Source organism: Canis lupus, chromosome 28 (assembly GCF_011100685.1).
Source record: "Canis lupus familiaris isolate Mischka breed German Shepherd chromosome 28, alternate assembly UU_Cfam_GSD_1.0, whole genome shotgun sequence".
NCBI lineage: Eukaryota > Metazoa > Chordata > Mammalia > Carnivora > Canidae > Canis > Canis lupus.
Window position 1 is genome coordinate 11062369 of NC_049249.1, and position 25205 is coordinate 11087573.

General features: G+C 44.4%; 2 protein-coding genes across 12 annotated transcripts in view; one reads left to right on the forward strand and one right to left on the reverse strand.

Moving 5' to 3' along the window:
• Nucleotides 1-9711, reverse strand: part of MORN4 (MORN repeat containing 4) — an 11945-nt gene extending 2234 nt beyond the window's left edge. The window contains exons 1-4 of one of the 11 annotated variants that reach the window (XM_038578442.1): nucleotides 9545-9711; nucleotides 8308-8400; nucleotides 3924-4006; nucleotides 1441-1515 (exon numbers count right to left, since the gene is read on the reverse strand). In XM_038578442.1, the coding sequence (XP_038434370.1) occupies nucleotides 1441-1507 (67 nt within the window). In that variant the 5' untranslated portion in view covers nucleotides 1508-1515; nucleotides 3924-4006; nucleotides 8308-8400; nucleotides 9545-9711. Of the gene's footprint in view, nucleotides 1-122; nucleotides 262-1440; nucleotides 1542-3923; nucleotides 4041-8307; nucleotides 8401-9499; nucleotides 9519-9544 lie in introns of those variants that run through there. The other 10 variants (XM_038578438.1, XM_038578443.1, XM_038578439.1 and 7 more) reach the window with 10 other exon arrangements.
• A 5292-nt stretch (nucleotides 9712-15003) lies between these two features.
• Nucleotides 15004-25205, forward strand: part of PI4K2A (phosphatidylinositol 4-kinase type 2 alpha) — a 31279-nt gene continuing 21077 nt past the window's right edge. The window contains exons 1-2 of the mRNA XM_038578448.1: nucleotides 15004-15525; nucleotides 23345-23545. Of these exons, the coding sequence (XP_038434376.1) occupies nucleotides 15076-15525; nucleotides 23345-23545 (651 nt within the window). The 5' untranslated portion in view covers nucleotides 15004-15075. The remainder of the gene's footprint in view (nucleotides 15526-23344; nucleotides 23546-25205) is intronic.

A 25205-nucleotide genomic window follows, 5' to 3' on the forward strand; every position in this document is an offset into this window, starting at 1 on the left:
TTGTCAGGGTTCAGAGGCAGCTTCAGGAACACCCTCCTTGCCCAATCTCCCTTGTCTTTTGTCACCCCATGCACAAACAAAAGGAGAGAAGCAGTGATGTTAGCAGGGCAGAGAACTACTACCCAGAACAGGCACCAGGAAAATCCGGCTTCCAGGACCTTCCCATCTTGTCACAAGCATCAGATTTGGAGCAGGTCTCACTACGTATGAACAAGAGAGCACTTAAAAATAACACTAGCGGGCAGCCCCGGTGGCGCAGCGGTTTAGCGCCGCCTGCAGCCCAGGGCGTGATCTGGAGACCCTGGATCGAGTCCCACATCAGGCTCTCTGTATGATTCCTGCTTCTCCCTCTGCCTGTGTCTCTGCCTCTCTCACTGTCTATGAATAAATAAATAGAATCTTAAAAAAAAAAATAACACTAGCTACCATAGTGCCTTTACTCCGTGTCAGGCACCCTTCTCACTTTGTATTTATCATCCTATCTAATCCTCACGACATGAAGAGATAGGCACAGTACTATTATTATTCCCATTTCACGGATGCAGAAAGTAAGGCTAGGAGAAGCTAAATCACTTCCTTAAGACCACAGAGCTGTTAAGTGGCAGAGTAAGAATGCAAATGCAGTGGGCATCTGGACCGGAGAACTCTCAACACTGACTTATATGTTGCCTCTCTGAGAGAAAAAAAGTGCCACATGGCACCGTGAAGCTAGGGGACAAACTGAACAGTCGACTGATGGCAATGATTCAGGCTTTGTTATCCACTGAACTGACCAGAAAAATGGCACGATGCTGGAGGAGCAATCATGTCTTTCCAGGAGAGTACAAGGGAGTTCCTCTAAGGGATAGAGACTGCCTAGCAGACTGGCGCCTCTAACTGGCCAGATCTGAGGGGACGGCAGGTGTTGGGGAGGCAAGGTTACATCCCGTCTGTCCAGTTTCGCCTCTCAGGGCTCAAGAATTCATCAGCTACAGGTATCTAACGTGAAAAGAATGGGGTGCATGTTGAAACGGCCTGAACTCTTCCCTGGCACAACTGTTGGAAGTCACGGCTCCTCGGGGCAGTTCCTGGCTTGCCAGGACTGGCCCCATGAGGCTCTTAAATGGTCAGACTGTGTTTCTCAGGCTCTGTGGAATTTCACTAAGCCTGTGAATAGACACTTCCAAATGCAAGGAGCTGTCACAGAAAATTCAAGGAAATGACTGTCATTTGCCCTTGAGTATCTGTCCTAATTTCCAGGTCTTCCTTAACTTACTGGGCAAACAATGAGGTTTTCTAATTCCTTTATTTAATCCTAAAACCAAAGAAAGGCAAGGCACTATTCAGGTTAAATCCTGGAGTTAGACATGAAGACTCATGCAGTTGGCTTATCTAGCCTGATGCATTTGTCCTTCAGCCAAATGAAGTGTTCCTCACTTGATCCCCCAGGGATTCTCTTACCTTCCTTCCACTCTCCACGATATTCCTCCCCACTGGAGTAGGTGAAGGAACCTTTTGTCAGGGTCATGGTGACAGCTATGGAAGGAAGAAAAGGATAAAAACTGCAGGAAACAGAGGAGAGAACCAGAGTCACGGGATGGTTGGAGGAAAGGCTTGCAAAGCAATTTTGCAGAAACATTCTATAAACTAGCCCAGTGAGTATATATATTACCCTGGATACATTTAACAAACATGCCCACCTCTCCAACCTCCCCACCCCCAGATCACCTTGGCTCAAGCAGTCTTATCCTCCAACTTAAAAGTTATCAGCCTGGGGCACCTGAGTGACTCAGTTGGTTAAGCTTCCGACTCTTGGTTTCAGCTCAGGTAGTGATCTCAGGGTTTTGGGATCGAGCCCTGCACTGGGCTTTGTACTCAATGTGGTCTGCTTGGGATTCTCTTTCACCCTCTCCCTCTGCCCTTTCCCCTGACTCACACTCTCTCTCAAATAAATAAATAAAATCTAAAAAAAAAAAAAAAAAAGTTGTCAGCCAATTCCAATTTTCTATGACCTGAGATAGAAATTGAAGATGAATTTACAAATATTTGCTTGATACGTACTCTGTATTTAGTTGATGTATAAAATATGGTCTCTTCCTTCAATGAGTTTACAGTCTAGTTGGTAAGACTAGTAGCTGACATACTGAACAATAGGAGAGGTAATATAATTAAGTGCCAAACTGGATGGTAGAGATGTACAAAGACAAGGGATGGTTGGGGAGCCTGGGTGACTCAGTCAGTTAAATGTCTGCCTTTGGCTCAGGTCATGATCCCAGAGTCCTGGGATCAAGTCCTGCATTGGGCTCCCTGCTCAGTGGGGAGTCTGCTTCTCCCTCTCTGTATGTCCCTCCCCCTGCTTGTGTGTTCGCTCTCTCTCAAATAAATAATAAATAAAAATTAAAAAAACAAAAACAAAAACAAACCCACAAGGGATGGGCACAACTGAAAGCAAGCAGTCAAGAAAGCAAAGGGCGGCTGCCCATGGAGAAAACCTGAGGAATGGAAGCACAAACAGCAACATAACCTGGATGGTCGGTGGGAAAATATTAAGTTGGGTCTTATTGCACTTGAAGGTTTATTTAAGGAGTAATGGGAAATAAGTCTATCTAGGTACTCAGCCAAACTCTGAAATCTGAAAAAAAAAGCCTCTCAGATTGATTGATTGATTTAAAGATTTTATTTATTCATTCATGAGACACAGAAAGAGAGGCAGAGACACAGGCAGAGGGAGAAGTAGGCTCCATGCAAAGAACCCAATGTGGGACTAGATCCTAGGAATCTGGGATCATGTCCAGAGCCAAAGGCAGACATTCAACCACTGAGCCACCCAGTGTCCCAGCCTCTCAGAGTTAAATCCAAACTCCATCATTTCAAAGACGGAGAGAAGGAAGTGAAAAGCCAGTCAGTGGCTGGGCTGGAACTCGGGTCCTGGCCTCCCCTGCCTGCTGCTCATTCTTTCTCTCTCGTGTTGCACACTCTGCTTTTAGGATCAGGCCACTCTAAGGGGATCTTGGAAAGCTAGGCAGAAGAATTTACAGCTAATAAGGTGGGGGAAAGACGAAGGCTCTGGGGATTTTTGAACAGGCAAGTAATCTGAAAGGGGTGCTTGCGGAAAAACGAATGGGTCAGCAGGAAACAGGATGCTTTGGAGCGGCAAGAGCCCGCAGCCAGAAAAGCTTGCAAGGCAGATGTGATCATTCAGGAGACTGTGAAAATGAGCACAAATTACTCTCCCTCTGCTCGTGCCCTTGTGTTAGGACATGGCACTACCTCTATTAACAGGCAGTTTATTCCTCCACCCACTGGGTCCGGGTGGGTTATAGGAGTTGGTTGGGCTAATGGAACATTAGCAAAAGGGATACAGCAGAGGCTTGGCGAGTGCTCGTACACAGGGCTTGCCCTCTCACAACACTAGGAACGAACTGTTCTAGCCCCGTGTGGACAAGCCCAGGCTAGTTGGCTGATGCCAAGGGTCATGTGGAACTGTACCAACTGACCACAGATGCATGGGTGAGCTCAGGCATGACCAGCAGAGCTGCTGCTGAGCCCAGGTCCAGACTACTGACCCACAGAATGATGGACTAAATACATGGAAGTTGTTTTAAACTGCTATGTTTTGAGATGGTGTGTTACTATCTAGCAAAAGCTAACTGATACGCCCAGGCACAAGATCATAAGGCCTGACCAAGGGGGATAACAGTGTCATGGGAGAAGAAGGCAGGAGTGACAATGACAGAGATAAACAAACAACCCAATAACATTCGGAGATTGGCTAGGTATGGCTTCAGGTTTGCAGTAAAAGAATACTTGTATTCAAAGATATCCTTTAAGGACATTAAGATACCTAAAATATCATTAAATACAGAGATGAACAGAAGCATTTGACATATTTTTAAAAGTGCAATCCCTAGTTCTTTTTAATTTTCCTAGGTTTGTTTACTCACCTCGTCTTTTCCAGACTTAAGCAATACAACGTATTTCCAAGTGACTGTGACACTGCAGAGTCCTAGGCCCAAACCTGGATATACTGAATCAGATTCTGTATGTTAGAGCCTGGGAATCTGCAGTTTTAACAAGCACAATGTTAGACGGCTACACACTTGGAAGTATGGCTACTATTACTCCAATAAACAGATACACTATGTGTGAAAATTCTCTGACCTATAAATCACCACTGAAAGGTCCTCTGGTATTTTTTTTTTTAAGATTTATTTATTTATTCATTCAGAGAGAGCGAGAGAGAGGCAGAGACACAGGCAGAGAGAGAAGCAGGCTCCATGCAGGAAGCCCGATGTGGGACTCAATCCCGGGTCTCCAGGATCACACCCCAGGCTGCAGGCAGCGCTAAACCGCTGCGCCACCGGGGCTGCCCGGTCCTCTGGTATTAATAATGAACCTAGAGTCTAACCCTCAAGCATCTGATTAAGCTAGACAGAACAAGTGCATCTCTTCTTCAGAGCATGGGGGGCAGGCCTGGAGGGCCAAACAGGAGTGAGTTTTTAAATCCCTCCAGGCCTGGTGCCAACAGCAAGCTTCCTTCAAGTCCTGTGTGGGTCGGGGAGCACCAATGCTGGGTTCTCATCCCAGTGCACTGTGTAACCTTGGGAAGGTTACTTAAATGCCTCTAAACCTCAGTCTCCTCCTCTATAAAGTGGAGAAAAGATACCTACCTCAGAGAATTGGCATGGATTAAATTAAATAAGACATGTGAAAGTAACTAGAATACCACAGGGCCCTATCCATTAAATGTCATTCTTTTCCTCCTTCAAACATAAGACACCTAAACTCACACATTCACTTACTGTAATGGAAATTTCTCTAAAGTCTCGGTATAGGGATCCCTGGGTGGCGCAGCGGTTTAGCGCCTGTCTTTGGCCCAGGGCGCGATCCTGGAGACCCAGGATCGAATCCCACGTCAGGCTCCCGGTGCATGGAACCTGCTTCTCCCTCTGCCTGTGTCTCTGCCTCTCTCTCTCTCTGTGTGACTATCATAAATTAAAAAAAAAAATAAAAAAAAAATTTAAAAAAAAATAAAAAATTAAAAAATAAAGTCTCGGTATAAAAATGCTACCAACGTAATTCAAATAACATTTGGGAAAAAAAACTCAGCAATTTTGCCAGAGGTAAATTCTAAGGTGGGAGAAGGTAAACTATAATTGCCACTGGTCTTGTTTTTTATCACCACCTCATGGGATGTTTTAATTTTGGCCTATGTCACAATGCTTTTGAATACAGATGCCATAAGCCCAATGATCTGACATGCAAACAGTTGGGCTTAACAGAGCAGGGCTCAGTCATATTTTCTGAGCCCTGGCCCTGTCTCCAAGCTCCTGTTTCATCCCACCTATGAGAACAGATGAGTTCCGAGAATCCCTTCTCAGGAGAGAATCCCTGCTCTCACCCAAACAGGGAGCAACATCCGTTTCTACCCCACAATGAGGCCAGTTTTGGATGCTCTTCCAGTGATGTCTGGGAACCCCTGCCACAGCTCCACCAGGGATTTTCTCACTGTTGCTACTCGGGAGCTCTATACCCAGGTTCTCTCACACAGTGGAAGATATCCTCATGTAGGGATCATTTTCTTTATGTCTTAAAGCCCTTGGAAACCTCTGGGGCTATTTTCTCTGATTGGTGACACTGGGACCTGGTGTGCCATCTCTGTTCCACCAATGTTCCACAAGGTTGGCATCCAATTTCAGCCTCAAGCCTCTTGCTGTCAGCCCAGCATCGGAGTGCCTGGGGTAGAAGTCAGCATGACTCCACTGCAAATACAACATTAATGAGAAGAAAAGAAGCAATTTTCCATCAAAACTGTAGAGGAAAACTCTTTCCAGTCCAGATAGGCTTTGATAACTATAGGATGTCTTCAGCTCTTCCCAGAACTAATGAAGTCAGCGTACTCAAAGTCAGCCTCTGGAGCAAATCTGAAATATTTTATTCCTTCAAAACAGTCAGAATCTTTTTTTTTTTTTTTTTTTTTTAACAAGTCAGAATCTTAAAGGCCGTATCTGAAAATAAATCTCATAACTAAATAGCCATTCTGAAACATATACGCAAAATCACACTTTATGCAGGGAGATGATAAGATAAAGGCATTTCCTTCCGATGTCTGGCAGCTGTTACCTTGTCTTCACTCAGAGGTCTGTAAGGAGTTATTGCAGTACCATATGAGGGGTCAATCTGATTGCCCGGGATCCAGGGCCCAGGGGCAGCAGGCTCCAGGATTTGTTTACTGGTTCTCAAGGCTACGTGAAACTTCCAAATAGCAGCAACCCATTTGTTTCACAGGGACCACCAGAAGGTCCCTGAGAAAAAGGTAACAGCAGTTCTCCAGTCTGAAGACTATCTCTAGGGCAGCCCGGGTGACTCCGCGGTTTAGTGCCGCCTTCAGCCCAGGGCCTGATCCTGGAGACCCGGGATCGAGTCCCATGTTGGGCTCCCTGCATGGAGCCTGCTTCTCCCTCTGCCTGTGCCTGTGCCTGTGCCTCTCTCTCTCTCTGTGTCTCTCGTGAATAAATAAATAAAGTCTTAAAAAAACTTGAAGACTATCTCTAGACAAAGTACTAGCCAGCCTCTCAAACTATAAACGTAGCCACCCTTTTGGCATGCTATGAGCTCTGAGGGAATATAACCTAAATTTTTTAAAGATGCCAATGAAACTGAAAAGATCTTCCTCTAATTACCAACTGTGGCATATTGTATTTTCCAAAGACATTTGCATTAGTATCCCCTGTATTACGTGTTCTAGAATTTGACCTTGCCACTGCTCCATCAAAAGGGGGACTCTAACTCCTCTTCTTTGAATCTGCGCAGGCTTGTGATTGCTTCAACCAATAGAACATGGTGGAAGAGATGGCATGTTCTGAGGTCAGGCCAGAAAAGGTGATGCATCTTCCCTCTTGCCCACTGGTACACTTGCACTTGGGAGACCTGAGCCACCCTAGAAGAAGTCTATCCTCTGAGGTTGCCATGCTGTGCGGAAGCTGAGCCACAAAGAGCCACGTGTTGGTGCTCCAGTTGGCAGTTCTCATCCTTGAATCAGCCCAGCCTAGGCACCAGCTGTGGCAAAGGAGCCTTCAGATGATTCTAGCTCCTAGCCACTGTGTGGGCATCCCATCTAAAGTATCATGCAGCAGAGTGTAGTCATCTCCATGATGCCCTCTACAAATTCCTGACTCACAAAATTTGCAAACATCATAATGTTGTTTTAAGTTAAGGTTGGGGTAATATGTTATATGCCTATAGTAACTGGAACATCATCTCTACACCTAACCCTGCCACCATCCTCTCTCATTTGTTTTTCAAAAGGATGTTCCCATTCCTTTTTTTATCTAGGGAGACAGAGAAAAGTCCCTTCAACGGCTGCTGGTCAAAATGATGTCCATTCCCAAGAACACAATCGGAAATGCTAACTAAAAGGATACACATGGGGCAGCCCTGGTGGCACAGCGGTTTAGCGCCGCCTGCAGCCCAGGGCGTGATCCTGGAGACCCTGGATTGAGTCCCACCTCAGGCTCTTTGCATGGAGCCTGCTTCTCCCTCTGCCTGTGTCTCTGCCTCTCTCTCTCTCTGCATCTCTATGAATAAATAAATAAATAATCTTTAAAAATGTTTAAAAAAATAAATAAAAGGATACACATGGACTCTGTGGGTCTCAGGCCATTGGTGAACACATTGGACTAGAAACTTCTACCTATGTCCAAATAATTGATACCGTCACAGCCTGGGACAGTGTTGGGATGTTCATTTACGACTTCTATAATTAGCCATGCTATGTAATAGTCAGCTACAAAGCCAATGACCCCAAAAGAAATCATGCTCATTGAGATAAATTAGTTTAATATGGTATAGCCAGTGTTGATGAAGTTTAGGCTTCAGCTATATATATGGAATCAAGTCACAAAACCAAAAGAGAATCATGCTTCTAAGCAGATACCCACCCTTTCTGCTCTTTTGATAGATAGGTTGCAAAGGATCAATCCAAACATTTATCTAAAAGAAAATGACTATTTTGTTCGTGAAATAAGTATACTATTTGTCTGCACAAAGAGAACTGAACATCCCAGTTCTCTTTATTTTCTCCTGACCCAGACATTTCCAAATAGAACTTGGAGACAGTAATGTTAACTTTTGTTTCAATTCCATTTGTCTTTTTTTTTCAGAGTTTAGAAATCAAACTTGTTAAAAAATATTTATGCATTCACAGGATTTTGTGTCCAAATTCAGAGGATTAAAAACAACAACAACAACAACAAAGCTAACATAAAGAGGAACAGATTTTCACTTTAAGAATATTGTTTTGAGGCAGCCAGCTTTTCCCACATATACCTTTACATTGTTCCTCCAAAGCCTCCCCAGAGTATGACCTTCTTGTCAAAGTTCTCTTAATTACAAAGAAAGCAGTCTTAGGCTTTTAGAATCCTAAAGAGAAGAAAAGGAAGACTTTGATGAACAAAAATTAGACTTAGAACCTAAGAAACCTAGAAGAAAAGTCACACATTCTTTTTAAAAAAATATTTTTTTTTTTAGCTTGGAATAACTGCTTTTCTTATAACACTACAAGCCTTTTTACTGTAAATCTTCCTTGAACTCGAAAAGTTTTTTTTAAAAAAAGTATTGCTACTAGATATAGGTCTTTTTTGTTTATTTTATTTAAATTCAATTAATTAACATCTAATGTATTACTGGTTTCAGAGGCAGAGGTCAGTGATTCATCAGTCTTATATAGATAAGGGTCTTACTTAGGAAGACTGTGGGACAATTAGATTGGAGAAAGTGGGAAGAAAATTCTGACACCAGAAAAAAGATTAAAAATTTACAAAGGAGGAGCGGCTGGGTGGCTCAGTGGTTGAGCGTCTGCCTTCGGCTCAGGTCGTGATCTCGGGGTCCTGGAATCGAGTCCCGCAAGGGGATCCCCGCAGGGAGCCTTCTTCTCCCTCTGCCTATGTCTCTGTGTCTCTGTCTCTCATGAATTAAAAAAAAAAAAAAATTACAAAAGACTTGAGGGTGATGGGGACTGCCATGATATTATCCTATTTCATGAAAAAGGAAATGCCCGGACGGGGTTCTAATAAAGTCGAGTTACTCCTCCGGATACCTAAGCAGTTTGGAGATACGACCCAGCAGGGGTGCCACCACCCACTAATTGAGGCATCAGGTTCATGGTGTGGGAGTGTGAGGGGCGGGCCCAGGCCAAACAAAGCCCGAGACCCAACTAACAGCATTTCCTCCCATCCCGTTCTCGCATCCCAACACTGATCCTGCTCTCCGCCCGAGCTCTGCTCCAGCGCCCGGCCAGGTGTCTGCTCACGCGGGTCTGCCATCCGCGCGGGACGCAGCCCCCAGCCACCCGCTAGCCAGGCCGGGTACGGCGGGCTCTCCCCGGCCTCGGCCCCAGCTGCAGAGACCCGAGGCCCGGGGGCCGCACCCCACCGGCCCCGCCCTCTGGTCAGCGCATCCTGGACGGAGTCACGATCCCCAGTCATCTTGGGACGGGGACCTGGTCCTCAGTCTTCCTCACCGACCGCACTCTCCGGGCGCCCTCCCTCCTGCGCTGCCGGCCAACCTGAGCTCCGCCTTTCGGGATGACGGTCACGCCCCGACGCGGGGCTCCAGCGGCCGCGACCACAGCTCCGCCGGGCTCGCCGCGGCCACCAGCCTCTCCGCCACCTCCACCAGCGCCTGCCCCACTTGACGCCGCCATCCCTGGCGGCCGCACCGGGCGCAATTCCCGCTGCCCATTGGCTGTTACCCCGGCAACCGGGAGCAACGCCACTCCCTATTGGCCCAGCGCGGACCCTGCGCCATCTTTGTGCGGGGCGGAGTGCGTCCAGAGTTCCGCCCACACCCGAAGAGGGGTGGGGCTGGACCCCCGCTCCCACCTGGGCCACCTGACGGAGACTTGGGGTCTCGCCACCCAGACGCAGCCTAGCCGAAATGTCAGCAAAAAACAAACCAAACCCGGGTCCGAAGGAACAGTAACCACCCACTTAAGGGGCTCGGATCCTGCGCGGACCTTCAGAGTTGGCTCCTCCCTGGAGTTTAAGGACAGAACCCAAATCTGGCTTTTGAGGTTCAGCTTTGTCAATTGCAACATGCCGGACCAGGCAACTGGGGTTTAATGAGCGTCAGGACTGTGAGATCAGGACGCTTCTGCATCCACTTATTGTAAGGATTTGAGTTGTTGTCGTTACTCAGATCCTTTGTACTTAAAGTGTCAAGATTGGAGCAAATTCTCCAAATACAGCGCACGCCAATCCTTTTACCCATATGTTTATTTACTGACCAATGTGAATGCAGCTACAAAAGACGTGATCGCTGCCCCTGTGGAACTTACTTGCCTAGATGTGGAGAAGATTCATGCACTTAGAAAAATTCGAGATTATATTTAATTATTAAAAGAAGGCAAGTGCTCTCTGAATTGGGCACTTCCTCATTTGTGAAATAGAAAATGAAAATAATAGTGATAAAGACTCCTTAGGACTTGTATGAGAATACAGTGTAAAATGCTCAGAACTGTGTCTGTGGCGTTGTAATTGCTTGAAAAACAATCGTTTTAGATTGTTTTAAAAGACTTGGATTCTAGGTCATCCTACATCTCTCATGGGTCATATTTGTCAAAGTTCTCTGAGGCTTTTGGATCTGGAGTTTTGTCTTCTTTGGTGCTGCAGAACAACCATATTGTTTTTACTGCTCAAGATTACATTTTAATTTTATATTGGAAGATTCTCCTTTTCGTGTAAAATTTTCCAAGACCAGATTATATATGTAAAATAACCAATGGTATTTACCTTTTTAAATCATAAGCTAAATTAAATGACAACTATTTTCACCATAAAAAAAAAAGAATTGGATTCTGTGTTTTCAAACCTCATATCTGCTTGAAGTCTGTGTGTGACTTCAAGCAAGTTATTAAGCTCTCCAGCCTATAAAATGAGATTAGACTAGCAGACATATATGACACAAGCAGCTCTAACACTCAAAGATTAAACATGCTAAAACTGTGTGGTAGTGACTATAGATATAAATACAGTGAGTGGTTGAGAGAATGGCATATCAGGAAAACAGATCTAATTAGATTGGAGAATGTATATTAGAAACCTTGATGAAATAAGGTTAAATAGATTGTGGTTAAATTATGGATAAACCTGAAAGATTAGGGGGAAGATATGGTTTACAAAATGTAGTGTTTTGAATGGGTAAATTCATAGACAAAGAAAGTAGAATAAAAGTTACCAGGAGCTAGAAGAAGAGGGAGTTATTGTTTAATGGATACAGAGGTTTTGTTGGGATGATGTTGGGATGATGAAAAGTTTTGGGTATAGGCAATGATGATGGTTACACAACATTATGAATTTATTTAATGCTACTGAACTGTACACTTGTGAATGGTTAAAATGATATGTGGAGGCCGAGAAAAATTAAGGCCATTCCACCTCAAGTTTAGCATTAGCACAAGTAGAGCCATCTTAGGCCCCTGTGAATAAGAGCTGAACTTGACAGGAAAAACTGCAGAATCTCCTCGGCAGGGAATCCCATATCAGAAAGATAACAGAGCTCAGAATGCCCTCACAGAGAAACCCATATCAGATCTTAAGAAACTCCCCCACATTTCCCCCATATTGGAATGAAAAAAATTCCTCCACCCCTTCTGAAAATCCCCTAGACCAGCCCATAAAAAACCCAGCTGTAACCCATTTCCGGGTCCAAGCCCCTGCACTGCTGTGTGGAGTATACTTGGACCCAAGCTCAAGCTTGCTAATAAACTCTCGTGTGCTTGCATCGGTGTGGGCTCCTTGGTGGTTTCTCGGATTCGCAATCTTGGGCACAACAGATAAATATGCATATTTTACTGCAATAAAAATGTAATTTCTTTTTTTTTATTTTTTAATTTTTTTTTAATTTATGATAGTCAGAGAGAGAGAGAGAGAGGCAGAGACACAGGCAGAGGGAGAAGCAGGCTCCATGCACCGGGAGCCCGACGTGGGATTCGATCCCGGATCTCCAGGATCGCGCCCTGGGCCAAAGGTAGGCGCCAAACTGCTGCGCCACCCAGGGATCCCTAAAAATGTAATTTCTTAATCAGAGCAGTGACACCAGGAAACCAGTGTTCTCAGAAAATTAATCTGGTAGTGATACTCAGAGATAACCAAAGACATTGGAAGCAGAGGAACAAACTCACAAGCTATTTTAATAATGTAGCTAAGACATCTTGAGAGTCTCAAAAGTCATGTGGCATTGGTGAAAATGGAAAGAAAGGAGGTACATACTGATATAGGTAAGATGTTGGGATATGGAGCCAGTGGCCAAGAAATCATTTTTGAGATCTCTTCATGCAAAAAGGAGGTTTTATTAAAGCATGGGGGCAGGACCCGTGGGCAAAAAGAGCTGCACTAGGATTATGAGGAGTAGGTGGGTACATACTTTCAACTTGTGAGGGGATTAGGGATAGTTAAGTCCCTTAGGAATTTTGGAAGCAAGGTTTACAAGACCTATTGTTGGGAAAAGGTCATTTATTACCATCTAATAAAACCTTAGTCATGAGACCCTTCAGATGTATATTGGTGGGTCATATGCTTGGGGGATGATTGCCAACATGTATCTTGGGAGTAGAGATAAAGGAACTTTCCAAAGGAAGTTTTATATATTAAAGTAGACTTACAGGATCTAAGGGAGGGGAATTGCTGGATGATGTTAAGCTAAGCCTTTTGCCCTTAGCAAAGTATTAATATTGAGGCAACTGAATTCCTAGCAGAATGTCACTCTGCATGTTTCAAGGACTTGTCAGTGGGTTGTAACTAGTAAGGAAATTTAATTTTTTCTTTTGCCTTTCCTTCCCGCATCACATATGAAATGAATCTCATAGAGATATTTAATAAGAGACAATACAGTATTAAAAGCATTGAGCTAGTCTGCCTGAATTTGGATCCAGCTCTGCCACTTACCAGCAGCATGATCATAGGCAAGTTACTTTACTCATTTTCCAACATCGGAAGACTATAATACCAGTTACAGGTAACCCAGTTAAATCCGTGTACTTTACAAAAAACAATGTCTGGCATGTGTTTAGTATTTGGTGAGTGCTAGCTCTTCATAGGTAATAGGGAATGTATTGACCCTCCCCCCTTTTTTTTTCAGCCAAAGGAAAATCAAGTTCTAAGGGGTAGAATTTGAAATAAATTCTGAGAGTTTTCCATAGAGTTCTCAAGGGAGAACTCTAAATCTTGAGATTTCCTTCACAATAATATGAAGCTTAGGGGCTAAATGAGATGAATAATACCAGGAGATCATCTCTGGCTGTGACCCTTGGAATGTAAAAGGCAAGCATTACTGAATTATTCGATGCCTGATAAGAAAGGGAAATACATGTCTTCTAACTGAAAAAGGAAATTGTGTGGGCCTTTGCATAAATGGTTTACATGGCAAAAAAAATTGAGACATTCTCATACATACAATTAAACAACAGTTGTTTCAATTCAGTACTTCTAGTTAGCTGTGACATTCAAGAAAGAATGACTATGAAATATTGCTTATAATATGGCTGCTTATCTTTTGTGAAAACCCATGCCTCTGGTCTGCTGGTTATTTTATTTTATTTTATTTATTTTTTAAAGATTTTATTTATTTATTCATGAGAGAAAGAGAGAGGCAGAGACACAGGCAGAGGGAGAGGGAGAAGCAGGCTCCATGCAGGAAGCCCTACGTGGGACTCGATCTTCGGTATCCAGGATCGCGCCCTGGGCGGAAGGCAGCGCTAAACCGCTGAGCCACCCGGGCTGCCCTCTGCTGGTAACTTTAAACAAAAACAACATCAACAAATAAAAAGGTGGCACTCTTTGTTGAGGGTACTAACCACTTATCTTGTTTCTTATTTGAGGAAGGGATGATAATTTTTTTAATGTACTTTTTATGTACTAAACACTATGCTAAGCATTTTACATACATTATTTTAATTTTTAATTGAGGAGGGGATGATAATTCCCATTTTACAGGTAAGAAAACAGAGGCTTAAGTGTGGAGATGGGGTTCAAACTCAAATGACTCATTCCCTTTCTTCTCCCTTCCCCCTCAGTAATCTAAATACAGTCTTCCTTTAAATTTAGCTCATAGCACATGCCCCTATTAAGGCCTTTGCTGACATTCTAGCCTATCCCCAAATTGCTGAACTTCTATTATGGAGTTTTCAGTTTTTAGTGTTGGTTCCTTTTCTTCTGCTGCCTCAGAGAGCTGTGTGTCTTCAGCTTGAGGGCAAGAACAATTCTTCCTTCTCTTTTTCACTAATAAAAATATACTCAGTCCCTATCGTATCTAGACACCAAGATTTTACAGTGGTGATTTTTTTTTTTTTAAGATTTTATTTATTCAAAAGAGACGCAGAGACACAGGCAGAGGGAGAAGCAGACTTCCTACGGGGAGCCTGATGTGGGACTAGATCGCAGGACCCCGGGGTTAGTGACCTGAGCCAAAGGCCGACGCTCAACCATTGAGCCACGCAGGTGCCCCTATAGTGGTAATTTTTTAAAACCTTTTTATTTAGGTAGATCAGGGGTTTTTGTTTCTTTGTTTTATTTTTGTCTCTAGCACTTAAGAACATAGTAGGTGTTCGATAAATATTTTAGGATTGGGTGCATGATTGCATGAATGCAAATACAAAGATTAGATTTCTGCAGTTTCAGAGCCGGCTGGCTCCTGGCAGGCGTTCAACAAACGACTGACTGATTGGGCAGGCTGCTTCACTGAAAGCACCGGAGGACAGGTCAGCAATCGGAAGCTGAGCGAGAGGCAGGGCTGCTGAGAGCAGGGGGCGTGTCTGACCCAGGTTTGGCTCCTGGAGCATGGAGCATGCGCAGTCTTCACAGACAGTGACGGGCGAAAATTGCGGAGGGCGCGATTACGTAGACGCCGGTTCTGATTGGCTACCGTTCGCGCGCGAGGGGTCGTGCCTACTCGTCGCCAAGTAAACAGGCTGGGGGGGCGGGGCCAGCGAGGCGCCACGACCTGGTTGGCCAGGCGGGGGTTGGGGGTGTCGCGGATTGGTCCCGGCCGGGAGCTCAGCTGTGTGGAGCTCACCGGGCCCCGGAGCCGGCCGCCTGAGGGATGGACGAAACGAGCCCACTGGTGTCCCCCGAGCGGGCCCAACCCCCGGACTACACCTTCCCGTCCTGCTCGGGCTCTCACTTTCCGCAGGTGCCGGGGGGCGCGGTCCGAGTGGCGGCGGCGGCGGCGGCGGCGGCGGCCGGCCCGGCCCCCTCTCCACCGGGCTCGCCAGGCCACGACCGGGAGCGGCAGCCACTGCTGGATCGGGCTCGGGGCGCGGCGGCCCAGGGCCAGACCCAGACCGTGGCGGCGCAGGCCCAGGCGCTGGCCGCCCAGGCGGCGGCGGCGGCGCACGCCGCGCAGGCCCACCGCGAGCGGAACGAGTTCCCGGAGGACCCCGAGTTCGAGGCTGTGGTGCGGCTGGCCGAGCTGGCCATCGAACGCTGCATCTTCCCCGAGCGTATCTACCAGGGCTCCAGCGGAAGCTACTTCGTCAAGGACCCCCAGGGGGTGAGAGTGGGGCGGAGGCCGCCGCCGCAGCCTCTGGGGAGGGCGGGCCTGTCCGGGGAGTTAGGCGCTTCGCACAGCCGGAGGCAGGGGCGGGTGAAAGGCTACGAAGGGAGCAACTTCTCAGTGCAGAGCCCCCTGGCAAGATGTTGGAATGCCCCTGAGGACTGGAGATGGAGAAGTCTGCGAACCGAAGAAATAAATCAGAACCTATTTGGTGGGGGAGGAGTGAGCGGAGAATGAAAAGAGGAAATTGACCAGATACGGGCGAGGAGGGGCCCAGCGGTGTGGTGGGGCAATCGGCCTGTCGCCGGGACACGCGCGGGGACGTGCTGCTTTCTAGTAGGTTCCTTAGCTTTAAACTGCGGAGTCTGCTGTGCGGCCGTTGTCCTACAGATTTGAGCTTTGGGTCCATTTCTTCTTTTTGGACCGAACCAGCGTTGTCGCTGTTCACCGAGGAGGACGGGTGATGCATCAAGGGCTCTGAGGGTTCGGTGCCAGCCTTCTGTGTTGTGGGGATGTTCCCGCCGTCCCAGAGCTCTTACTGGCAGACGTCGGTGATGGAGTAGGTGGACTTAAACCGGTTTCATCTGTCCTGGTTATTGCTCACTTCTGGGAAATTGTTCAAGTTCTTTTTTATGGTTTCTCAGTAAAGAGTGTGGAGTTTTAGAAACCGAGGACTAGCTGCTACATTTTACTTTTCATTTCTCTCCCAGGACTATCAGCAGTTTGCTTTTTTTAAGCTAAGGCAAAAATGTTTGCTGACCTTTATTTTGTACCCTGTGTGTGTATAAAGGGGGACGGGGATGAGATGGGTTGGGATGGGACATGGGGTGACTGGGGCAGCTGAGAGGTGACTTTATTCTTTCGATAGCTGCAGATGAATTCAGGGCGTTTATATCAAACCAGAGGTATCATTGGAATATCAGTGGGTCAAAAAATACTGATTTTTCCTCTCAGATCTCGGATGGGCCAGAATGGTTTTTTGGGAAAATATACTGTTGTTATATACTCACTAAAATAATGGTTGTCCTATCTCCCGCAAAAATTTTCCCTGCGTCTCCCCCGTGGGAACACTTTAGATGGGTGGTGGTCTGTTCTTATAGGAGTGACAAGTGGCCCGGATGGTCTGACTTGTAGCCCTTGGGGAGGTTTATTGAATGATCTGGTCGTTCTCCCAGATGTTGTTGTCCCTAAATCATCAAGAACCAGAAAGCAATTCTGCTATCAGCTCATTTAACATAAATTGAGGAAAACTTTGGGAATAATAAGTCTTTCCAAGCCCCTCGAATAAGGGAGCAGTGAGTTAAATTGAAAGCTCAAAGGGGAACCATTACTTCTAGAAGAAAAGAAGAGTGGGTGTCCTGAGGTCTAAATGTTAGCAAGATACTTTGTCTTTTAAATAAGTGGTTTTTGTTGTTGTTGTTAATTTTACCTTACTTTTTTTTTTTTTTTTAAAGCTTATTGGCTGATGTAAGAAGGGGCTAATTATCTTTGATAGGTATAGTAACAGGGGGAAGGGTTTTATTTTTCCTTCATGACTCTGTTAAAGCTTTGTGGAAGTGTGTCAGGTCAGCTGAGAAGTGATCTGGTGTTCTGACAGGTAGAAGCAATAAGATCTTTAACCTTTACCTGGCAGGTAAAGTACTACCACCTCTGTGCATAGGCTTCAGAGAATGACAGACTACAGGTATGTTTCTTGGTGGTTTGTAGGATCACAGGGTATAAATTTTTCTGGTCACTGTCCTTTCTTAGAGAGGAAGTCAAAACACATATGCCCTGACAAAACTTTTAATATAACCATCTTCCTCCCACTGAGGAAAATGTGGCTCACAGCAGAGGACCACTTCCTAAATGCTGTGGTGGATTATAGTGGACCACAGGCTCACTGTAGTTGGTCATGTCATCCTTGGCCCTGCTCCAAATATGTTTGTTTATTTTATTTAACAAATACACAGATAGCACTTACTATCTGCTAGGTACTGTTTTAAGTGCTTTACAAATAATAATCACTTAGCACTTATAACACTCTTGGAAGTAGGTACTATTATTCTCCTCACAAATATTGAAATTAAGGCACACAGTATAACTAATTTGCTTAGGGTCTAGCAGTAAGCTAAGGAGGCAGGATTCAGACCCAGGCCTACTGGCTCCAGAATTCATATTCCTCACACTATGCTGTGCTGCCTCAAAGAGAGTCATCTGAATTTCTGCTTTCTCTTTTCATCTATCATATTGGTTAGGATTAAACTTGTCTATGTGTGGCAGAAAATTTAAAACAATAATGGCTTGAATAAGTACATTTAACTCTCAGAAAAAACCTCTAGGCTGTTCAAGGCTGGCATGGCATTATGAACAATGTGTGTCCTTCCGCAGGCTGATGAGCCATCCCTAGCATGTGGCTTCCACTTTATGATCCAGGATGGCTACTCAGACTGTAGACATCTTGTGTGTTTTTTAGCCAGTTGGAAGAAAGAAAGAAAGAAAGGAGAGGGAGAGTATGCCCTCTTCCATTAAGACATTTCTTAGAAGTTGCACCAGACCCTTTTTTGCATCCCGTCATTCAGAACTTAACTGCAGTAGTGACTGGTAACCGTAGTCTTAATTGGGCCCCACTAAATGCAGAGTCCTGTGTCCAAGGAAGAAGAGGCAACAGAGATTGGGGGAACCAGCAGTTTCTGCCATAGCTGCTTTTGGAGCTAGAAAAGCTAGAAGGTTCTTAAAGATAATGGCCCTGATTTCATTTCCCAATTTAGGATGGTTTCTCCCTCAAGGCAAGCAAGTGGGGACCTAGAAAAGTAAGATGGAAAATGCTAGATCAGAAGGCATGGTAGAGAGTGCTCATGTTATCCTCCTCACTTGCATTCTTGTGCTTTCTGGTCTTACACTCAATCACTTATGAAAATATTTTTTGAGCATTTTCTGATTTGTGAGGCTAGTAATACTATATGTTCATATTGCCAAGAATCATAGAATAGCATGTGATTCACTAGTTTATTAAGAAGATTAAATGCGATATCACACATGAAAGCCCCTGGCATAGTTCCTGGTGCTTAGCAGGAGCTCAGAGTTTAAAAACCACTCTGCCCCACTATCTTAAATTTTTTTTTTTTTCCTCTTAAGTTAATGCCCACTGACCTCTGGGTTAGGCTTTCTTGGATACATGGCATTGAGTAAAGCAAATTTGTAGAATTGTGAGAAGATGATTTTATGATCATCTGAGAATGGTAATTCATTAGATAATGCTAACTGGTATTTGCTTCAAAATTTTGCAGATACTGCTCACGTGTTCTAGGAACGAGGCCTTGTATCAGTAATTTTCAATTTTTTTTTTAAAGATTTTATTTATTCATGAGAGACAGAGAGACAGAGAGAGAGAGAGAGAGAGAGAGGCAGAGACACAGGCAGAGGGAGAAACAGGCTTCATGCAGGGAGCCTGAAGTGGGACTCGATCCTGGGTCTCCAGGATCACGCCCTGGGCTGAAGGCAGCGTTAGATCGCTGAGCCACCTGGGCGGTCCAATTTTCAATCTTTTAAAAACACTTATCCATCAAGACCTTGTCATGACAATGGTACAGGTTTTGTTTTTTTTTTTCTTTTTTCAAATATAAAATTATGTTATTGAGTGTGCTTCTTCCAACTACCTGTGCCCTCCCAAGAAGTTCTGATATCCTTACACATGGCTGAGAGCAACACTGATAGCCCAATAAAGAATAAAGATCTCAAATAGAATACTTTTTTTAAAGATTTTATTTATTTGAGAGAGAAAGCATGCACGCAGGCAAGCACAGAGGGAGAGGGAGAAGCAGGCTCCCTACTGAGCAGGAAGCCCTAAGTAGGGCTGTATCCTAGGACCCTGAGATTACCACCTAATTGGAAAACAGATGCTTAACTGAGCCACCCAGGAGCCCCCAGAATAACATTTTTTTACTAAAGTGTTAAGAGGCTGTCAAGTTTGTATATCATATTGATTGATTGATTGATTTTATTTATTCATGAGACACACACACACACACACACACACACACACACACAGAGACAGGCAGAGGGAGAAGCAGGTTCAATGCAGGGAGCCCGATGCGGGACTTGATCCTAGGCCTCTAGGATCATGTCCTGGGCCGAAGGCAGGTGCTAAACTGCTGAGCCACCCAGGGATCCCCTGTACATCATATTTAGATGTAGTTCTTGAGGTGGTTTTTTTTGTGTGTTTTTTGTTTGTTTTTGTTTTTGTTTTAGTTCTTGAGGTTTTTTTTAAGCATCGTTACTATTACAGGGACCTGTCCCAGGCCACCAGTTGTAATGGATAAGGCAGGTCGGGTCAATGGCAGTTGATAGGAAAATAAATACAAGCTTAATCTCTTCCAGTGCGTTCTATTTGGATCCCACCTTCTTTCAGAGTTTCATATATTTGGAGTAGCCCATCCCTCTCTTTTCTAAGAGTTAATATGTAAATAAGGCTTCTCTCCCTAAATAGGAGTGCTGTTTCTATCCAGCTGATAATACAGAATACAGCAGTTCTCAGAGTGAGGCACAAGGACTGTAGGAATCCATTTAAGGGTGCACAGGTCAAAATAATAACAATTTTAAGACTATTTGCCATTTTCATTCTCACTTCCTATGAGTGCACAGTGGAGATTTCCAGAGGCTACATGATGTGTGATATCGAAACAGATCGAATATTAAGAAGACATAAAAAACCATAAAAATACAGTTAGTTGCCTTTTATTAATAAGCCAGACACTAGAGAGTTTTGCAAAAATGTAAACCAGTGACTGCCTTTTCACTAAAAGTTGTTTTGAAAATAGTTATTTTTCATAAAAATATATATCACTTATATTAACATGTAATAGGTTTATTTTTATTAAGTGAATTAACAGTCTTAACATTTTAGTTTTAATTTGTAGTATAGCAAATGAAGATTTTACCCACATAAACAAGTTTTGGGGTCTTTAATAATTAAGAGTTTAAAGAGATTTTTTTTTATTTTTATTTATTTATTCATGAGAGACACACAGAGAGAGAGAGGCAGAGACACAGGCAGAGGGAGACGCAGACTCCATGCAGGGAGGGAGTGTGACGGGACTCGATCCCGGGTCTCCAGGATCACACCCCGGGCTGCAGACTGTGCTAAGCCACTGCGCCACCGGGGCTGCCCGAGTTTAAAGAGATCTTAAGACAAAATGTTAGAGAATCATCAACTTCATGCTTACCAAATTAAAAAAAAAAAAAAAAAACTTTTATTAAAAGTTATTTTTGTGTATTTTCACTGTGCAATATGAGCAATGTGCTTGAACTATCTTAAATTTTAGCACAGCACAATGCCGTCCTCCTTGGGGCTGCCAGAAAGATAGAGAAAACCCTTTGAGTTCCAGGTACCAGTATTTGGTTGTGGGTTCTGACACCAGCCAGTGAATGGCCTCTTGCTTCCCGGGAAGTTGTCTTTGCACTGCAGCTCCATTGCGGCTGCTGCTGCTTAAACTTTCTGTACATCACCCTCTTTATTAAAGGAGGGTTACTAAGTGGGTGTTAAGGAAAGGTATTTGAAAAATATTGGCATCAAACCAAACCTTACTCCTAAATTTAAGAAAGGAACTGAAAGTAAAGAAGAGAGAGGAGAATGAGAAAAATTAGGCAGTAGACATTTTCTTTCTCAACCAAATAATGTGAGTGCCTTTCTGATTTGAGTGGTTCTAGAGTTTATTTTCTGTGAAGTAGGAGAGTATTCTTTAGTACGCAGGAACACAGCTGAAAATGTGAAGTTCACATTAGCTTTGGAAATTAGACCCGAGGCCGTGTCGTGTATTTTGTGGCACCTGCGGCGCTCACACGTCATCTTACACAAACGATGCACTGAGCACATGTTAACAGAATTGAATTGAACTGAGGCCACACTTAGTTCTGAAAGGCCTTTGACTCCCTTTCTGCCTCATGTCCTTCAGTTCCTCCATCCTTCCCGCCCTACCATCCCTCCACGTGTCCTGTCCAAACATTATTATTTAATGAGCCCTGTGTGATACTGAGGCAGCGATGATCACTAATGCTTTCAAAGTCGTCAAGATACTTTCTGTTTATCCTTATGTCTGAAGGAAATGGAGAAGTTTAAGAAGTGAGTCTGTTAGTGGGGCTTTGGCTGTCATCTTGGCTTTCAGGTTATTCTTTCTTTAATGCAAGTACTTAAGCCTAGACCTGTTATTTTTTAGCCTTGCTAATAGGAGTGTCTTGGTCTTCCTCCCACTGGGGACCAGCCTGCCAAACCCCACATTGTACCTCAGGTGAACTGGCTGCTGTGGGACGTGCCTCAAGCTGTCCTGTGGATTATACCTACTTCCAGAGTTAGAATGGACTCGTCGGTCATTCTCTGAGTCATAGGAGCCCCTTGCTACTGCTGCTGTGTGGCTTGGAGCCCAGAAAGATTGCTGACTTAGACCTTTTGCTAGACATTTTGGATAAAAATGTAATTCTGAAGACCTAGGATATGAATATGCATTTGACCTTTCCCAGTGATTCAGTAAAATTGTTTGTGTTTATTTATTTATTTTTTTAAAGATTTTGTTTATTCATGAGACACACAGAGAGAGGTAGAGACACAGGCTGAGGGAGAAGCAGGCTTCCCGCGGGGAGCCTGATACGGGACTTGATCCCAGGACCCCGGGGTCGCGCCCTTTGCTGAAGGCAGATGCTCAACCCCTGAGCCACCCAGGTGTCCCAAGTTGTTTGTGTTTAAAAGTAAATTGATTCCTATGGAAGGAGGAGAGTTCTGTATTTTTCTTGTCATCTCAAATTCTTACAAGGCTTCTTGAAAGAATTAGTCTCAAGATGGACCCAATTATTGTTAGAGACCTGCATCTAGCTAATTCCTAATAGGAGTACATACTTAATGCAGGCAGATGGGCGTATGTTTTCTGCTGTGACCTGCCTGTCAGGAAGTGACACCCACAGGAAAATGTCTTATGACCCAGACTAGCTTGAGTTGGCTGTGGGGTAAGGGGAGAAGGAGAATCATATGATACAAAGATGAATCACTTGGATAGCATACTTACTTTTCTTCCTTTGAAAGTACCAGTTTGGTGACTGGAGGGAATGAGACAAATGTGAATAACCGTGGAGGGCAGCCTGGCCTGGGGAAGAGACTCCAGGAGGGAGGTCTGTAGTTTTGGGGTTGCAGCAGCATCCCGTATTTACAAGGACCTCTGAGGATTAAGTTACAACCTGCCAGAGAAGATGGTTTTTAACCTTTGTGGCCTCTCAGGTTCTAATCTGTTGCCTCTCAGAGTTACTTAAAAGAACCCCATTCTAATCAGGTGGCAGATTCTTTTTCCTGCTGTGAGTTTTCCCTTCTGTTGCTTTCTTAGTTTGTCATTCCTAAACTTTTTATATGAAAGTTTTGTTAACACTCAGGGAGTGGGATAGTAAGACTGATAAGAGGAAATCAACCACTGGTGGAGTTTTCTTAGCCTCATTCCATAATACCTTAACTCATATCCTATCAGTTGATACTTAATTTTGAGTTTTTACCTAATTGATGCAGAATACCAGTTTGTATGAATTTACCCTGGAGGTTGGGGTTTGATGGTGTTAAGTCTGTTTTACCATTTGTGTTAGATGTGGCATCTTCTTTGGCCACAGCCCTTTCTGGCAGTGGGTCTCTTAGCTGTGCAAATGAGCTGTGTCTTCCCCTTACACGCTGGGGAGAAATCAGTGTCTGTCTTTTAGGATTGTCTGCCTATGCCCTCTCATGTCTTTCTAGATTCCTACTGACCTGGTCTGTGACCTCCTTTAATCAATTTGCCTTTAACATCCTATTTTTCTTTTTTCTGTGTAGAAGATCATTGCTGTCTTCAAACCCAAGAACGAAGAGCCATATGGGCACCTTAATCCTAAGTGGACCAAGTGGCTGCAGAAGCTATGCTGTCCCTGCTGCTTTGGCCGAGACTGCCTTGTCCTCAACCAGGGCTATCTCTCAGAGGCAGGGGCCAGTCTGGTGGACCAAAAACTGGAACTCAACATTGTACCCCGTACAAAGGTCAGTGACCTGTCTTCAGGGAGCTTTACTGCCTATCCAGAGTTTTCCTGGGCCTAGGTCCTGCTACATGTTAATGGGACCATTAGGTCCAGGGAGGGCTATGTATGTCCTAAGTCTAGGGTCCTGAACCTTTTGTGGGGAGGAGGTGGTTGGTTTAGGCTCATGATTTGATCATCTGATAGAAACCATTCTGAGAAAGATACACGTAAAATTCTTGCATATGTTTCAGGAAATTCGCTGATCCTCTGATGCACATTTACGAGTTCCCTGGGTCTTTTGATCCCAGGTAACTGCATGCTGGTTAGAATCGTAGCTACTTTTGTAGCTCATTCTCTTAGCTATTCCATGGTTTAGATAAATCTAGAATGGACTAGCTGTTAGCTAGTCACTTATGTAAGGTCTGCAAGGAGGAGTCCAAGAGGGACTGAGGGTTAGGATAAAGGTCTGGCTTGAACCTGTATAGGGAACTGACATGGAATTCTCATTTTATTTTATTTTTTAAAAGATTTTATTTTTTTTATTTAACAGAAAGTGAGAGCACAAGCAGGGGAGTGGCAGGCAGAGGGAGAGGGGAAGCCAGTTCTCTGCTGAGCAGGGAGACCCTATGTGAGGCCCCGGGATCATGACACAAGTGGAAGGTAGCTGCTTAACTGACTGAGCCACCCAGGCAGCCCCCACCTGAGATTGAGTAACAACTTCAGGTGGAACTCTGATCTGATGCCCTAAGGTTGCAGGAGCATTTTTATAGCTATGGGCCTTAATCCTCTGAGAATTAGACTAAAGAGGTTTTGAAGTTTTCTTTGCAGGTTTAGATAGTAGACTCTGTGGGCAAAAATACTGATCAGCAGATGAGAGCTTCTCTTCAAACTTGTTTTTTCTGTTTTCCCATGGAGTTTTAGAAGAAATTTTGATTGTTGTGGTTGTTTAACTGTCTACTCTTGCTACCAAACTCCAAACAATAAGTCAACTGGTTTGTAAGTTTGTAGAAGTCTGGTACTATTTCTTGAAATTTCCTCTTATTCTCAGCATCTAGCAAAGTACTGTGGGGGGTTTTTTGTTTGCTTGTTTACTGTTTTTGTTTTGAGAGAGGGAGCTATGTGAGTTGGAGGGTAGGGGGAGCAGAGGGGGGGAGAGAGAATCCCAAGCAGGCTCCATGCTCAGTGAGATCCCACAACCCTGAGATCATGACCTGAGCTGAAATCAAGAGTTGGACACTTAACCAACTGTGCTTCCCAGGTGCCCCAAGCAAAGTACTGTTTTTATAGTAAGTATTCTGTAAGTGCCAGCTGAATCAGTGAGTGAATATCAAACCGTGAGGGACAATCCTAGTGATCCCCCAACTCAGGTCTATGAGGAGAGTGTTTGCTTATAGCTCCCACTGACATCTGGTTCATTTCCTGGTCTTATACAACTCATTCCTTCCCTTTATACTTTAGTTCTCTCTGTACACAGAGTTAAATAGCACACTTTGAATATCTTGTATGATAATTAAAGCTCTGAGATCTCCTGCCTAACCTGAATTCCTCCTATTAGGCTCCTCCTAGACTCTAGAAATTCTTTTAACTACTCCTTGCTCATCACTGTTATTCCCTTTCTTTACTGGGTAAATAGCAGTCTGCACCTGGCCCTGTGCCTGCTCTGCCTACTCTGCCTGTGCTTC